The sequence below is a fragment of the Plectropomus leopardus genome, chromosome 3 (genome assembly GCF_026936395.1).
Source record: "Plectropomus leopardus strain MGB_pleo_1.0 chromosome 3, ASM2693639v1, whole genome shotgun sequence".
Lineage (NCBI taxonomy): Eukaryota > Metazoa > Chordata > Actinopteri > Perciformes > Serranidae > Plectropomus > Plectropomus leopardus.
The window spans coordinates 41,102,501-41,118,234 of record NC_142178.1 but is presented as its reverse complement, the minus strand read 5'-3'; the positions used below and the strand labels follow the sequence as shown (position 1 = coordinate 41,118,234).

At 47.4% G+C, this 15,734-nt stretch overlaps 1 protein-coding gene across 2 annotated transcripts in view; it reads right to left on the bottom strand.

Annotated features, from left to right (window-relative positions):
• Positions 1-283: 283 nt before the first annotated feature.
• LOC121965484 (spectrin beta chain, non-erythrocytic 1-like) overlaps positions 284-15,734 on the bottom strand; it is a 43,677-nt gene continuing 28,226 nt past the window's right edge. For both annotated transcript variants that reach the window (XM_088075077.1, XM_088075078.1), the window contains 18 exons: positions 14,587-14,733; positions 13,780-14,043; positions 12,628-12,852; positions 11,718-11,807; positions 10,341-10,619; positions 9,979-10,109; positions 9,679-9,883; positions 8,717-9,091; positions 8,112-8,356; positions 7,899-8,037; positions 6,664-6,748; positions 5,744-5,940; positions 5,219-5,334; positions 5,085-5,133; positions 3,854-4,065; positions 3,608-3,781; positions 3,450-3,492; positions 284-2,544 (listed from right to left, as the gene is read on the bottom strand). In XM_088075077.1, the coding sequence (XP_087931203.1) occupies positions 2,329-2,544; positions 3,450-3,492; positions 3,608-3,781; positions 3,854-4,065; positions 5,085-5,133; positions 5,219-5,334; positions 5,744-5,940; positions 6,664-6,748; positions 7,899-8,037; positions 8,112-8,356; positions 8,717-9,091; positions 9,679-9,883; positions 9,979-10,109; positions 10,341-10,619; positions 11,718-11,807; positions 12,628-12,852; positions 13,780-14,043; positions 14,587-14,733 (3,192 nt within the window). In that variant the 3' untranslated portion in view covers positions 284-2,328. The remainder of the gene's footprint in view (positions 2,545-3,449; positions 3,493-3,607; positions 3,782-3,853; positions 4,066-5,084; positions 5,134-5,218; positions 5,335-5,743; positions 5,941-6,663; positions 6,749-7,898; positions 8,038-8,111; positions 8,357-8,716; positions 9,092-9,678; positions 9,884-9,978; positions 10,110-10,340; positions 10,620-11,717; positions 11,808-12,627; positions 12,853-13,779; positions 14,044-14,586; positions 14,734-15,734) is intronic.

The following is a 15,734-nucleotide window of genomic DNA, read 5'->3' as shown; positions in this document are numbered from 1 at the left end:
ACTTTTCCAAAATTTCAGGGTATATTTCGTTTTTGAAAACTTTTCTGCAGGTTGTTTTTGGCTGAACAAACCCTGTTTTTTGTCGTGTTATGGCACCAATCATCTTCCATACATAGTTACTATAACTGGAGCTGAAGCAAAAAATCAGAGACAGAAAACGAGTTGGCAACAAGTATGAAGCCAAATTAATCAGTCGATTTACCAATTAATGAGCACAGCGATCCGTTTATCAGGGTCAGAAAAAGGAGTGACGGGTGTGAAAGGATGACTCAGCGGGAAGCGCAAAGTTTAAAAGCTTTAATGACATCGCACATATTTGACAGAGAGAGCTTTAAAGTCTACAGGTGCAGTTTCATACATGAGAAAAGCCTTTATGGTCTAACTTGGGTTTAAATATTCGGCCTTAGACAGCGTCTTCTTCATTCCTATAGATGTAGTTCTGATTGTGCAGTAAGATGGCGTTAACTTCCATACATGTTCGCTACGATAGATAAACAGCGACGGAGAGCAACACGAGTATCAAAGAGCAGAAAATCTGAACGCAGCGCCAAGAGCCGACGACAAGCAAGCGACCTTCGTGAGTGCGGCGCCGCAGCTCAGCGGCTGTCTGCGGCCACCCGACACTGACGCCTTCATGTGTTTATTATACACACCGGCCTCCATCGGAAACACACCGCAACCAAAGAAAACTCAGGAAAGGATCCGAATGAAGAAAGTTTAGTTTCAGGTGAGTTTCAGGCGACGCTCTGAGCCTGACGAAGCATGCAAGTGGACATTTCTACATCATAAGCCTCCTCCAACGTGATTGGCTGCTTTTTAAGACAAAAAGAAAATGGCTGCAGAGCGGCAGAGGACGTGAAGTCAAAATCACAACAAAAAAATGCACTATTGGTCCAATTTCTCAACGGCAGAGGAAGAATGTAGGTTGTCTCTGAAGACACCCTCACAAAACTGAGGAATTAACTTCGACCTGCTTCGAAAAAGTACAAAAATAACCCAAATTTAACAAAATAAAAATCAAACGTTAAAAACAAACAACAAAGAAAAATGAGTTTGTGGTCCCTGCGGACGTCACCAAGACAGCGAGAGGCGGCGACGCCTTCGGTTCAGAAGAAACAGCGGTTCATCGTCGACGAATTAATGAACCTCAGAGCAAGAACAGGCGCTCGTTCAGCAAGATGTCGTGAAGAAACAGCGGTTCATCATCGACATACTGACAAACCAATTAACCGATAAACGTCAGAGCCGGAGGCGGCGTTCCATTCAGCTTTGATTACGTGTAACAGCAGTCCATCGTCACGAACCACAAAGCGATATCGGAGGCTGAGAAACAGCAGCTCATCATCGACAGACCGACGACTTGACAAACACCTGAGCGAGAGGCGGCGTTGCCTTCGGTCTGGACGGTTCATCATCAACAAATAGACGAACCGCAGAACGAGAGACGCTCATTCTGTCAAGATGTCGTGAAGAAAAAGCATTTGTGGTTGACAAACATCAGAACGAAAGCGTCGGAGTCTTCGCCATCACATCACAAAGTCTAATCCCGAGCAGTTCGTCACCGCGTAAGAACAGAAACCGCCGGCTCTTCTGTCGACGATGAACCGCTGTTACATCACAGTGTCCGAGGCGAAGACGCATCTCTCGCTCTCAGGCACAGCGTCGCCTCGCCACTCAACCGAACAACCACGTGAGGAAAATCAAACCAAAAATATATTGAAAAAAACCAAAACCTGCTTTGAGAATAAACACAGAAACAACCGTCGTCGGACTTTGGTGAAACTCTACATTTTCTGAACCTCCCTTGAACTTTCTCAGCCGCCGGCCTCCGTCATTGGCTGTTCAGTTGTGATGTCATCACCAGGTTTGTGTGTTCGTTTGTAAAAATCTTTTCAGCGCACCAAATTAATCTGAGCAGAAATGTTAGAATCTGTGTTTCAATGGATTTGATGTTTTGTGTGAATGTTTCTAAACTCTGCAGACGCCAGCAGACGTCAGAGTTTTGGCGGTGAATTCTGGCGTGCAGGAACAGGAAATGGCGGCGGGAGAACAGCTGCTAAAGTTCACACTGTGAGTCAGACTTGATGAAGGTCTCGTCAGAGCGAGCAGTTTGGTGGGAACGCCGCGTTAACGTGCAGCGCCGGAGACGATTCTCTGCTGAAGACCTTCATGAAGCAGCTCAGACCTGACGGACGCTCGGAGGCAGGTTCCAGTTCTTTCAGGTTCCAGAAGGTGAAGAGAAGCTAAATGGGACGTGTCCTGCGTCAGAGCGTGCGTCGAGATTCGACTGAAGCGGTTTCACCAAAGCGCCGCCACGTGTTTGGCGTTCTACTGTTTCTTCTTGCTGAACAGACTGAAGCGTTTCTCCTTGTCCTTCTCTTTGTCCTTCTCCCTCTTGCCGGGACTCGACTCGGTGGTGAGCGTGACGGCGGCCGGCAGCGTCTGAGCACGCCCAGACGCCGGCGTGCCGGGGTTGCTGCCCTGCACGCTGGAGCGGTCAAAGCTGGCGTTCAGGATGGCCTGGATCCAGGTGCTCATCTCCTCCTGCAGGGGGCGACAGCGTTCATTTACACAAGTACTCGAGCAAAGCAAACAAAAAAGGCTTTTTTTAAATTTAAAAATTACGGAAATCGTTTTTCTTTAGAAGTTTTTGACAAATTCTTTGTCTTTAAACATTTTTTGGAAATATTAAAAGACAACTCAGATGTTTTTGTTGTCAGTCTTTAAATGAAAAGAAATGGAAACAATTTTTCTCAAAAAAATCTTTTTTGTATTGAAAATCATTGTTTACTTTTTTAAAGAAATATGATGATTTTTTTTTACTTTAAAAGTTTTAAAGGAAAAGGTGATTTTTAAAGAAAACACGTCTTCCAAATCTGCGCGCTGACACAATTTATCCGCCAGAAAGTGCAACAACAGAAACTATCGTTGGATCCTCAAATTTTCGACTGTCCTTGAACACCTTGTGTTATTACACAGGTTCGTGAAAAAAATCATGACTTTGCCAAAACTTTCAGGGTATATTCCGTTTTCCAAAACTTCCCCAAGCCTGGAAATGCTATGTGCAAATTCCATGACTTTTCCAGGATTTTCTAACAGCATGAAAGCTGGCATTAGTACTTTAACTGCAGTACAGATGCAGTATTTCTTTTACTGCAGTACAGATGCAGTATTTCTTTTACTGCAGTACAGATGGAGTATTTCTTTTACTGCAGTACAGATGCAGTATTTCTTTTACTGCAGTACAGATGGAGTATTTCTTTTACTGCAGTACAGATGCAGTATTTCTTTTACTGCAGTACAGATGGAGTATTTCTTTTACTGCAGTACAGATGCAGTATTTCTTTTACTGCAGTACAGATGCAGTATTTCTTTTACTGCAGTACAGATGGAGTGTATCAGAGGATCAGAGGTGTGTGGGTGTGGTGCTGAGAGGACGGTGGACGTACTTCGTCTTTGGCTTGGAACAGAAACTCGTTTCCGTCGTTGACTCTGAAACAAACAGAGCAGCAGAGTTTCGTGAAATCATCGTCAGTAAAAACTCGACAGCAGCGACTCGAGCGTCTCAGTGTCCTCGGCTCTCCGGTGTGACGGCTGATTTTCTTACCGCAATTTGAAGACGTGTTTCTTTTTCTTGTAGTCGGACGCCACGTCACACGACGCGTCCTTCAGGCTGATGGGCACCTCGCCGTGGTAGGGGACACCCTGAGCCGCCGCCTTGCTGTCCTTGTAGAAGCCCATCTCCTGGTGGTTGATGACGCAGTACACGTTGTGCCACGACCTGCCAATCAGAGAGCAGCCGATCAGCTGATGGACGCAGAGCGTGGCATCAGCTGTGGTGGAGCGTCTTTACCTGTTGGACGCCTTCTTATTGTGCCCCTCCCACTCGTGTTTGCGGTGCAGCAGTCCCTCCAGCTGTGAGGACGAGTCCTGGTTCCTGGACGGCAGCGTGGACGCCTGGCTGGTCTTACTCTTCCTGCCGGCGGTCGGCGAGGCGCCGGGGCTCGGCTCCTTGGAGCTCCGCTCAGCCACGCCATTCACCAGGTCTCCGCCGTCCACGCCGTCCTGACGGGACGCACACAGAGACGGGGTCACTCTAAGGGCTAGTTTTTTACAGAAATCCTCTTTGTCTCACTGAAGCAGGAGAGAATAAACTCGAATGACCTCATGATGCAAATCGACCTGAGACACACTGAATAACGTACAATGTAATAAGATACGATATAATAACGTACGATATAATAACGTACGATATAATAACGTACAATGTAATAACATACGATGTAATAACGTACGATATAATAACGTAAGATATAATAACGTACAATGTAATAACGTACAATGTAATAAGATACGATATAATAACAGTTTGTGCAATAACGAGTTTAGTGTACTGACTTAAATCCAGGTCATATTTTTATGTCTATGTTCTCCCTTTCTACATTTTTGGTTTTATGTTTTAATGTTTTTTTCACATTTTTTGTATTTATAGTGTCCTTTTAAATAATGAAATGATCTCCTTTTCTGTTTTCTGTATTTATATCCTCCTTTTTTTAAAAAATATTTTTTGTATTCACAATCTCTTTTCAATATGTTTGTATTTATATATATATATTTATATCTGTTTTTATATTTTTGCATTTGTAGTCTCCTTTTCTATATTAAAAAAAATGATGGTATCTTTTTCTATTTTTTAGTATTTGTAATTTTCCTTCATTTCTATATGTTTGTATTTTTAATTATCCTTTATTTCTGTATTTTTTAGTATTTTTATTCTTTTTTAAATTTTTTTGTAGTTATATTGTCCTCTTTATTCCGTGTTTTACATGAGTTGCTGTGAACGGTGAATCTCTGCGTGGATCAGTACAGGCGGTCTTATTTTATCTGACCTTAAAGGACGATGGGCTGTAAAAATAATGAAAACTGGTGTTTCTGTGCAGGAGAACAGGAGGAGACATTTGGTCTTTTTGTCCTCTTCTGAGGACGCTTTGATCGTCTGTCTGCAGTTTGTCCACTGCTGTCGTTTTGTTTTTTTTATCAGCTGATCGATCAGAGGCGGAGCGGGGACGGAGGCCGATACTGACCCGAGGACAGTCCTGGTCCGACGGGAGGCCGTTCTGAGTGACGACTCCGCTGCAGAGACACAGAGACACAGGAAGTGACCTCACTGACTTCAGAGCTGAGACACGCTCACACGCTCATGTTGTTGACCTCTGACCTCTGCTGCTGCTGCTGCTGGACGTCCTCCTGCTGGACGTCCAGCGGCTCCGGAGACGGAGGCTTCCTCATCCGCTCCTCCTCCTCCTGCTGCCTCCTCACCTCCAGCAGCTCCAGCTGGAGGACACAGAGACAGACAGAGACAGACACAGAGACAAACAGAGAGACAGAGGAACAGAGACAGACACAGAGAGAGACAGAAAGACAGCCAGAGACAAATCAGTCATGGACAGGGTTCATACACATTTTTATCAATAAATTTCCAAGAATTTTTTTAAAAAGAAAAATCGTCTTTTTTTTTCTAAAAACAACTGACAGTTTTTAAAGAAAAAAAGATCTGTTGATTTTTTAAAATCATTTTTTTAATAAATTTATCAGCTGCAGCAACTTCATAAACAAAAAACAAGATTTTATTTTTCTCTCTGACTGAAAGATACATCAAAGGTCTTGTTTTTGAATCCTGGAAAGTTTGGGATTAGTTTAAACTTTTTGTTTGAGTTTCGTGAACGTGTCCCCTGCGGCTCACCGTAGTCAGCCTCTCCAGAGCGGAGAAGCGCTCCTCCCAGGTGGCGGCGGACTTCTCGAAGGCTTCGTGGCGTTTGATGAGCTTCTCCACCTCGTCCACGCTCCGTCCCATCTCCCTGCTGGACAGGTACGGCTCCTGACCCAGCAGCCAGGCCTCCGCCACGCCGGCGTCCCGAGAGAACTGGTGCACCTCCAGGACTGACGGGGGGGGGGGAGGTAAAAGTTACGAAAACATAATGTCTTTTATTTTAAAGGGGCTCTCGGTGTGCTGTGTGACGTGTTTTATTTTGAAGGGTCTCGGTGTGCAGTGGAGCGTGTTTTATTTTGAAGGGTCTCTCGGCGTGCAGTGTGACGTTTTATTTTGAAGGGTCTCTCGGCATGCAGTGTGTTTTATTTTGAAGGGTCTCTCTGCATGCAGTGCGTTTTAATTTGAAGGGTCTCTCGGCATGCAGTGAGGTGTGTTTTATTTTGAAGGGTCTCTCGGCGTGCAGTGTGACGTGTTTTATTTTGAAGGATCTCTCGGCATGCAGTGTGTTTTATTTTGAAGGGTCTCTCGGCATGCAGTGTGTTTTAATTTGAAGGGTCTCGTGTGCAGTGGAGCGTGTTTTATTTTGAAGACTCTCTTGGCGTGCAGTGGAGCGTGTGACGGAGGACGGAGCAGTGGTGACACTTCCTGTCCTGCGGCGTTTCCTGATTGGTCAGAAGACGTTTGGTTAAAGGACAGCGAGCGCCTGAGGAGTCTTCATCAGCGCCGACTCATCACGGCAGCGTCCAATCAGCTCGCAGCCCGCAGGGCTGCTTTGACCTCTGGTGACCTCTGACCCCAGTGTGTGTGTGTGTTTGTGTGTATGTGTGTGTGTTTGTTTGTGTGTGTGTATTTGTGTGTGTGTGTGTGTGTTTGTGTGTGTGTGTGAGTCTCACTGAGTCGTAGCCACTCCCAGCGGTCCTCCCACTTATCGATCATCTCTTTCCTCTTGTCTGTCAGCTGCAGCAGCTTCTCCTTAATCTGAGCACACACACACACAAACACACACACGCACACACAAACACACACACGCACACAAACACACACACACACACACAAACACACACACACAAACACACACACACACACACAAACACACACACACACACACACACACACACACACACAAACAAACACACACACACACACACACACAAAACAAACGCACACACAAACACGCACACACAAACACACACACACACAAATCAAACACACACACACAAACACACACAAAACAAACGCACACACAAACAAACACACACATAAAACACACACACAAACACACACACACAAACAAACACACACATAAAACACACACACACACACACACACAAACACACACACACAAACAAACACACACACACAAACACACACACACACACACAAACACACATAAAACAAACACACACACACAAACAAACACACACAAACACACACATAAAACAAACACGCACACACAAACACACACACATAAACACACACACACAAACACAAACAAAACACACACACACACACATAAAACAAACACACACACACACACACACAAACACACACATAAAACAAACACTCACACACAAACACACACACACACAAACACAAACACACACACAAAACACACACACACACAAACACACACAAAACAAACGCACACACAAACACGCACACACAAACACACACACACAAATCAAACACACACACAAACACACACACAAACACACACACAAAACAAACGCACACACAAACACACACACAAATGTTGTTAAAGTTGTTTGACAAAGATGCTGTCAGAAGGCTTTTATTTTGAAAGTGAAGCAGGGAAGTCGGAGTAAAACAGCCGTCTGTGTATTTCCTGTCTTTGTGACGGAGAAACTTTAAAACTGCAGAACCATCAAAACTCACTTTCACTGTTTCTGATGACACGCACCGGACAGGCGCCGCTCAGACGGGCGCCGCTCAGACGGGCGCCGCTCAGACGGGCGCCGCTCAGACGGGCGCCGCTCAGACGGGCGCCGCTCAGACGGGCGCCGCTCAGAACGCTGAGGATACTCTAACTTGATAACATGGGCGCCGTGATAAAAAAGCTCACGTTCGGCACTGTGTGAAACGCAGTGCAGCGTGAAACGGGCCCTACCTCCTCGGCGGCGTAGTGTTTGCGTGCCAGTAGCGCCTTGCCGAGCTCGATGCAGGCGGTGAAGCTGTCGTTCCGGGCGTCGATCTCGGCTTTGATGCCCTGGTGGTTGTTCATCAGCAGCTCCACGGACGACACGTCTCTGCACACACAAACAGCCGCGTTAGTCTCCGCCCCCGTCACACGACGTGTCGGCGCTCGGCGGACTCAGGGTACCTGGGGTTCTCCTGGGCCTCGATGAGCCGGATTACGTCCTCCATCCACAGCATCAGGTCCCGCACCATGCTGAAGAAGCGGAACTTGTCTCCGGTGTCCAGCAGGCGGACGCGGCGTCCGTCACATGCCTCCAGCAGACTCCTCCAGGCCTCCAGCACCTCGCTCTCCCGCCGCTGGATGTCGTCCGCTTTGTCTCCGGCATACGCCGACTGGAGACGCACCGCGTCCTCCTGCAGCTGCCTCACCTGCACACGGGGTGAAAGGTCAAACATGTGCAAGTGGATCATCTGAATGCTAAAATGTTAAACGTGTCCTAAAATCCTACAAATGTCCTCAAATAAGAGTGTCCCCAATAACCCTTTGTGTCCCCATTAAACCTCTATGTGTCCCCATTAACCCTGTGTCCCCATTAGCCTTCTGTGTCCCCATTAACCCTCTGTGTCCCCGTTAGCCTTCTGTGTCCCCATTAGCTTTCTGTGTCCCCATTAACCCTCTGTGTCCCCATTAACCCTCTGTGTCCCCATTAGCCTTCTGTGTCCCCATTAACCCTCTGTATCCCCATTATTCCTCTTTGTCCCCACAGTCCCCTGTCCTCTGGGACGGACCTGCGTCTCCAGGGCCTGGATGTCGTGTTCGAAGGTGGTGTGCATCCTCTGCAGCGTCTCCACGGTGTTCTGGTCCCGTCCGACCTCCTCGGGCAGCTTCTTCTGTTTGTCCACGATGCGTCCCAGGATCTCCTTGGCGTCGTGGTAGAACTTGTGGAGCTCGAAGGACGCGGCGAGGATCTGCGTCCGGGTGTCGATGAGCTCCAGCAGGTCGGCCCACGCCTCGTTCAGCCCGTCCTTCCACTCCGCCACCGTCGCTGCGTCGCCGTGACCCGCGTTGATCAGCTCGTCCGCCAGACGGTTGACCGCGTCCACGCGCTCCTGACCGATGTTGCCGGTGTCCCGGGCGAACTCCCGGAAACGCTCCTGCAGCATCTGAGGAGGAGGCGGACGCTCAGAGGTCAGAGGTCAGAGTAGGACGGCACACCGAGCTGAGGGACGTTAAAGGATCTGAGGACACTGAAGGTTTTTGTTTTGTTGTCTGAAAACATCACCAAAACATTTGAGCCGAAGCCAAACGTTTCTAAAAATGTTCAAAAATAATCAAGGAATCACTGAAGTTTTCAAAGACAAAGGTTTGGAAGTCATGTTTTTGTTCTTCTTTTTCATTTTTTTTTGCTTTAAAATATTTTTGGATTTAAAAAAAAAAACAAAAAAAACAAGCCTTCCAAACCTGCAGGCCCGCCAAAATAAAACAATTTATTACTTACAGAAAAAAAACTGAAATTATCTTTGGACTTTTCATCATGTGGGACAAACACGTGATGCACTTTCATCAATATATACACATACATGTATATATGTGTACACGTATGTGTGTGTGTGTATATAAACATATACACAATCCTATATGTATATACGTATATATGTGTATATGTGTGTATATATATACACACACACACACACACACACACACACATATATTGCACATATAAGACAGACACAGATCTGCAGTAACGTACGGTGACGTGTTCGTAGTCTTGTCCCAGCTCATGTGACCCGGCCACCACCTCACGCTCGGCGATCCACTGCTCGAGGTCGTCCACCTCCCGGTTCAGCTGGAAGAGGCGGAGCCTCTCGTCCAGTTTGCCCCGCCTCTCCTCTGACAGGTCCTTCAGGCCGGCGTATAGCTTGTCCACCTGAGACTGACGCATACTGATACGCTCACTGACACACACACACACACACACATACAGTTGTGTTAATGTGTGTCTCAGTGGGCGGAGTCTTACCCTGTGTGTCCTCGCAGTATAAACACATACCTCTCAGGATGTCCATCCGCCACCAGTCCTCTGCTGGTCTTGGACAGCTGGTGGACGGTCTCGGCGTAGTCCTCCACCGCCTGCTCCACAATCTGATGCTTCTTCTGCATGGTGACGGCGCTCAGCTCGTCCTGCAGGAAACCAGTCCACGTTACGTCTCACACATTTCAGTCACCTCAGAAACCATGTCCCCATATTCCCTGTGCGTCCCCATTAAACCAGTGTGTCCACAAAAACACACACTGGTTTCAGGGAGACACAGAGGGAATATGGGGACATGGATTATGGGACCCAGTCCCATAATCCATAATCAAAAACCCAGTCTGTCCCCATGAATCCAGCGTGTCTCCGCAGAGTCTCACCTTGGCCTTCTCCTCGGACATCATGTACAGCTCCTGCTCGCTCATCCACGCCTCCGCCTCCGCCGCGTCAAAGTAGTATTGCTGGGCTTTGTGCGCCTCCTGCAGGCGGCCGTGGCGGCGCTCCGCCTCCTCCATCAGCTGCCGCCACAGCTCCTGCAGGGCGGCCAGGCGCTGGCGGATCACGCCGGCGTTGGGGGAGTCGTCCTTCAGGAGGCTCTGGCTGCGCTCCAGGATGTCGTCGATGCGAGGCTGATGACCCTGGATCTCCTTCTGCAGAGTCTGAGGAGAAGCAGGAGGAGCAGGAGGAGGAGGAGGAGGAGCAGGAGGAGGAGGAGGAGCAATGATCAATAAGTTCAATCATCATCATGATTATTATTATTGTTTGTTTCTCGACTGTTGCTTTTATTGTTGTTTCTGTTTTCTCTCTCGCTGTTTTTATTGTCAAATCACAAACAGATTCCTCCAAAAACTCTGTTGTTCATGAAGCAGATTCAGGTTTTTGGGCGCTCAGATCTCAGTCCAGCAGTGTGACTGCGGTGTGATGGCGGTGTGATGGCGGTCTGATGGCGGTGTGACGGTGGTGTGATGGCGGTCTGATGGCGGTCTGATGGCGGTGTGACGGCGGTGTGATGGCGGTGTGATGGCGGTCTGATGGCGGTGTGATGGCAGTGTGATGGCGGTCTGATGGCAGTGTGATGGTGGTGTGATGGCGGTCTGATGGCGGTGTGATGGCGGTGTGATGGCGGTGTGATGGTGGTGTGATGGCAGTGTGATGGTGGTGTGATGGCGGTCTGATGGCGGTGTGATGGCGGTGTGATGGCGGTCTGATGGCGGTGTGATGGCGGTCTGATGGCGGTGTGATGGCGGTGTGATGGCGGTGTGATGGTGGTGTGATGGCGGTCTGATGGCGGTGTGATGGTGGTGTGATGGCGGTCTGATGGCGGTGTGATGGCGGTCTGATGGCGGTGTGATGGCGGTCTGATGGCGGTGTGATGGCGGTCTGATGGCGGTCTGACGGCGGTGTGACGGCGGTGTGATGGCGGTGTGATGGCGGTGTGATGGCGGTGTGACGGCGGTGTGATGGCGGTGTGATGGCGGTGTGATGGCGGTGTGATGGCGGTGTGATGGCGGTCTGATGGCGGTGTGATGGCGGTCTGATGGCGGTCTGATGGCGGTGTGATGGCGGTCTGATGGCGGTGTGGTGGCGGTCTGATGGCGGTGTGATGGCGGTCTGATGGCGGTCTGACGGTGGTGTGATGGCGGTCTGATGGCGGTCTGATGGCGGTGTGATGGCGGTCTGATGGCGGTCTGATGGCGGTCTGATGGCGGTGTGATGGCGGTCTGACGTGTTCTGTGTTCTGCGTGTGGTTCTCTCACCTGGTTCTTCTTGATGAGCAGCTGGACGGTCTGCAGGTTGTGTCCATGGTCGGTGGACGTGGCCACGGCCATCCTCTCCTGGACCCACAGCTGAGGACAAACACACACTGTTAGTGTCTCTGTCCTCCAGAGGGGGACGCTGTGGACACATTCAGACATGTTTGGGATATTTTCAGCTGTTAAAATGTTTTTTCTCTTTTGCTTTTTTTGTTTGTTTATTTTTAATTTTTTTGTCTTTGTCTTTTTGGTTTTGTTTTTAGCTTTGGTTAATAATTTTTTATTATCATTATTATTGTTATAATAATAATAATAATAATAATAATAATTTTATAATAATAATAATAATTATTATTATTATTATTATTATTATTATTATTATTATTAGAAGTGTTTTGTCATACTTGTACGTATTTTTTGTGCTCTTTTTTTAGAAAAGAAAAGAGGGGAGGTGCTCTTTGTCAGAAATGTCACTACTGAATATGTACTTATTCGTGTTGAGATGGACATGAAACGGCCCAAAATATGACGAGTCTGTGAGTTTATTGTGAAAATCTACTCTGTCATATGTTGAATAGATAAAAAGTCTGAAAAAAAGGCCTGATATTTTAAAAACGTCTCTGATCATTCAGATGAAGGATCCATTTTTGTCCCTCTGTTATTCACCACAAATAACGATTCATCTCTATGCAGATGACACAGTTTTCTGTCTGCGTCTCGTCTCGTTCTCCGTCCGTCCACGGGCTGTTTATGAAAAACTTTATGATTGCTCTGTTTTCACACGTCTCTGTGGAAAACATCTCTGATTAAATATGTTCAACGTTAATTATCGTTAATAGTTGTGTACTGGTTTCTGTGTCTCGAGTTTCATTAGGACAGAGACACGCGGACTCTGTCCTTCGGCTGTACGTACGATCTCGTCCTCCACGTCTCGGTTGAACTGGTGGATTTCTCGGGACTCCACCAGGAAGTTCCTGCGGCGGCGCAGCGGCTCCAGCAGCTCCTGGAACTTCCTCTCCAGCAGCTGGCGCCGCCCGTCCACCTCGTCCGTGTCCTTCACCTCCTGACCCAGAGCCTTCACCTGGCTCTGCAGCTCCACCACCTCCCGCTGACGCACCTCCACCTGGTTCTCCAGCATCTGCAGCAACAGACTCGCATGAGTAACGGTGACGCTGCTGCGTGCACGAATATCACTGCTAATCTACAGAATTAAGATTACACAGATGACGACCCACAGGTTTGGAAGCCTGCTTTCTTTCCAAATTAACAAGCATTTTAAAATTTAAAAAAAAAAAAAAAATCACTAAAAAATGTTAAAGAAAAGAAGTAACCAAAAACTTTTAAGAAAAGAAATCATTAAAAGAAAAAAAATCAAAAAACAACCAAAATTCGAAAAAAAAACAAAACCAAAAAAAACCCCCAAAATAAATCAAATTTATTTTTCTTTTTTTTTCCTTCCAAAACAGCCATTTTCCCGGTCACTGTAAAAACTCAGTGTGTGTCAGTACTGCAGTATTCGTCAGTACTGCAGTATTCGTCTGTACTGCAGTATTTGTCAGTACTGCAGTATTCGTCAGTCCTGCCGTGTGTGTCAGTACTGCAGTATTCGTCTGTACTGCAGTATTCGTCAACACTGCAGTATTCATCTGTACTACAGTATTTGTCTGTACTGCAGTATTCATCTGTACTACAGTATTTGTCTGTACTGCAGTATTCGTCTGTACTGCAGTATTCGTCAGTACTGCAGTATTCGTCTGTACTACAGTATTTGTCTGTACTGCAGTATTCGTCTGTACTGCAGTATTCATCTGTACTGCAGTATTTGTCAGTTCATGCAGTATTCGTCTGTACTGCAGTATTCGTCTGTACTGCAGTATTCATCTGTACTGCAGTATTCATCAGTTCATGCAGTATTCGTCCGTACTGCAGTATTCATCTGTACTGCAGTATTCATCAGTTCATGCAGTATTCGTCCGTACTGCAGTATTCATCTGTACTGCAGTATTCGTCAGTACTGCAGTATTCATCTGTACTGCAGTATTCGTCTGTACTGCAGTATCTGTACCTGTTGTTTCTTGAGCAGGATGTTGACGGAGGTCAGGTCCTTGCCGTAGTCGTCGGACTGGATTTGTCCCTCCAGGCCTCCCATCCACTTGTCGAGGTCAGCGCAGCTCTGCGTGAACAGCTCCGCCTTGTTGGCGTCGAACAGACACTGAGCTTTGGTCTGCGTGGTGGACTCCAGCTCCGCCCACATGTCGCGGAGCGCCGACAGCTTCTCCTTCACCACCGCCTCTGTCTCCGGCTTCTCCGCCACCAGCAGCGTGCCGTCCTGCAGGAGGACACGGGGAAAAAAACTCTGTCAAATGTCCTCTGCTGACGTCCTCAATCGTCTCCGCCTGACCGTCCCTCGCCACTTTTCTTTAAAAATCCCCAAAATGACACGTTAATCAGCCACAAATTGTAAAAACGTAACTACTTGTTGGACTTTAATTTTCTGATGGTCTTTGAACACATTGTGAAATTTTATACAGGTTTGTGACACAAAATTCAATGACTTCTCCAAAACTTTGAGTATGAGTATGTTTAATTTTCAAAAAACATTTCAAGGCCTAGAAATTGCTATTTGTAAATTCCATGACTTTTCCAGGTTTTCCATAACTGTTCAAACCCTGAAATAAGGTAAACAGAAGGAACTGCGCCGACCTCTCTTCATCTATTATCTCAAAAACCGTGTTCCTGATGATTCGATGATCACTGACTCAAGGACACACGGATCCTGCCGATGACCTGCCCGTCCCTGCAGGGAGCGTGAACAGAAAGTGTCAGAGGTCAGAGGTCAGAGGTCAGAGGTCAGAGGTCCGAGCCCGCGTACCTTCTGGATCTTGTCCAGCCACTCTTTGTTGGACTGCAGCTCGGCCATGAAGGCCTGGTGCTTCAGCCACTTGCTGTGCAGGTTCCTGGCCTCGTCGTAGGTCATGTCCTGAGCCGTCAGCATCTTCTCGTTGATCCACAGAGACAGCTGCACACACACACACACACACACACACACACACACACACACACACACACCAAAGGTCACAAAAAAACACAGAGGTTTCGTCCTCTGGGAGGACAATCAACACGTCCGCCTGTGTCTGGACCAAAGAGCTGGACAAACGTCTACGTTTTCATGACCGCAGCGTCCTGAGGAAGTCCAACACATCAGACACAGAGAGGGATTATCAGACGCTTTCGGATGTTTGCGTTGTTTTTAAGGTTTTGAACGGGCGCATGTTGGAGGCGGCACATTTGTTGACTGTCGGTGCAGTGACAGAGAACGGCCCTTTTTGAATAAATAAACAAACACCACGGCGCCGCGGCGTCCCAACAGTCAAATGTTCAGCAGGAAAAGCGCCGTCTCCAGACTTCCACTGAAGACTTTGTTTCATTTCACTTTCAGACTTTAGACTGAATTCTTTATAAATATGACGACACATCGCTCGTCTCGGTATTGGGGGCGGATTCAGTGATTTCGGGGCCTCAGCGCCATGCTTTGACTCCACCCACTCTCTAACTGGGAGTGATGGCGGTCTGCTGGCAGCTGTGGGAGGAGTCCTGCTGTTTTCTGCACCGTCAGTGTCACTAAAATAGACGAGTGCAGCTGTGAAGAGCTGCGGGAAATTTGTTTTAAGTTACTTCTTTTTTCGGGGGAGTAACCTCAGCCCCCCCGATGATGTATCTTATAAGCCCACAGCAGTCGCGTATCCGTACGTGAAGCGCTTTCTGCGCTGACGCTCGCTCCCCGAGGACGTTTTTGACTCAACATACGTTGTTTTATTGAAGGTATTTCTGCGGTTTAACGGACGTGTCTGTGATGTTTTTTATGGCACCTCCCGTACGACCGCGCGTGACATTCAGCGACTGTGCTAATTTCGGCATATTTACATTGATGTTTCCTGCTGATATGTTGATGAATGTCCTAATTCAACAAAATAAATAAATAAACAAACAAATGAATAAATAAACGTGTCATCGCTGAAG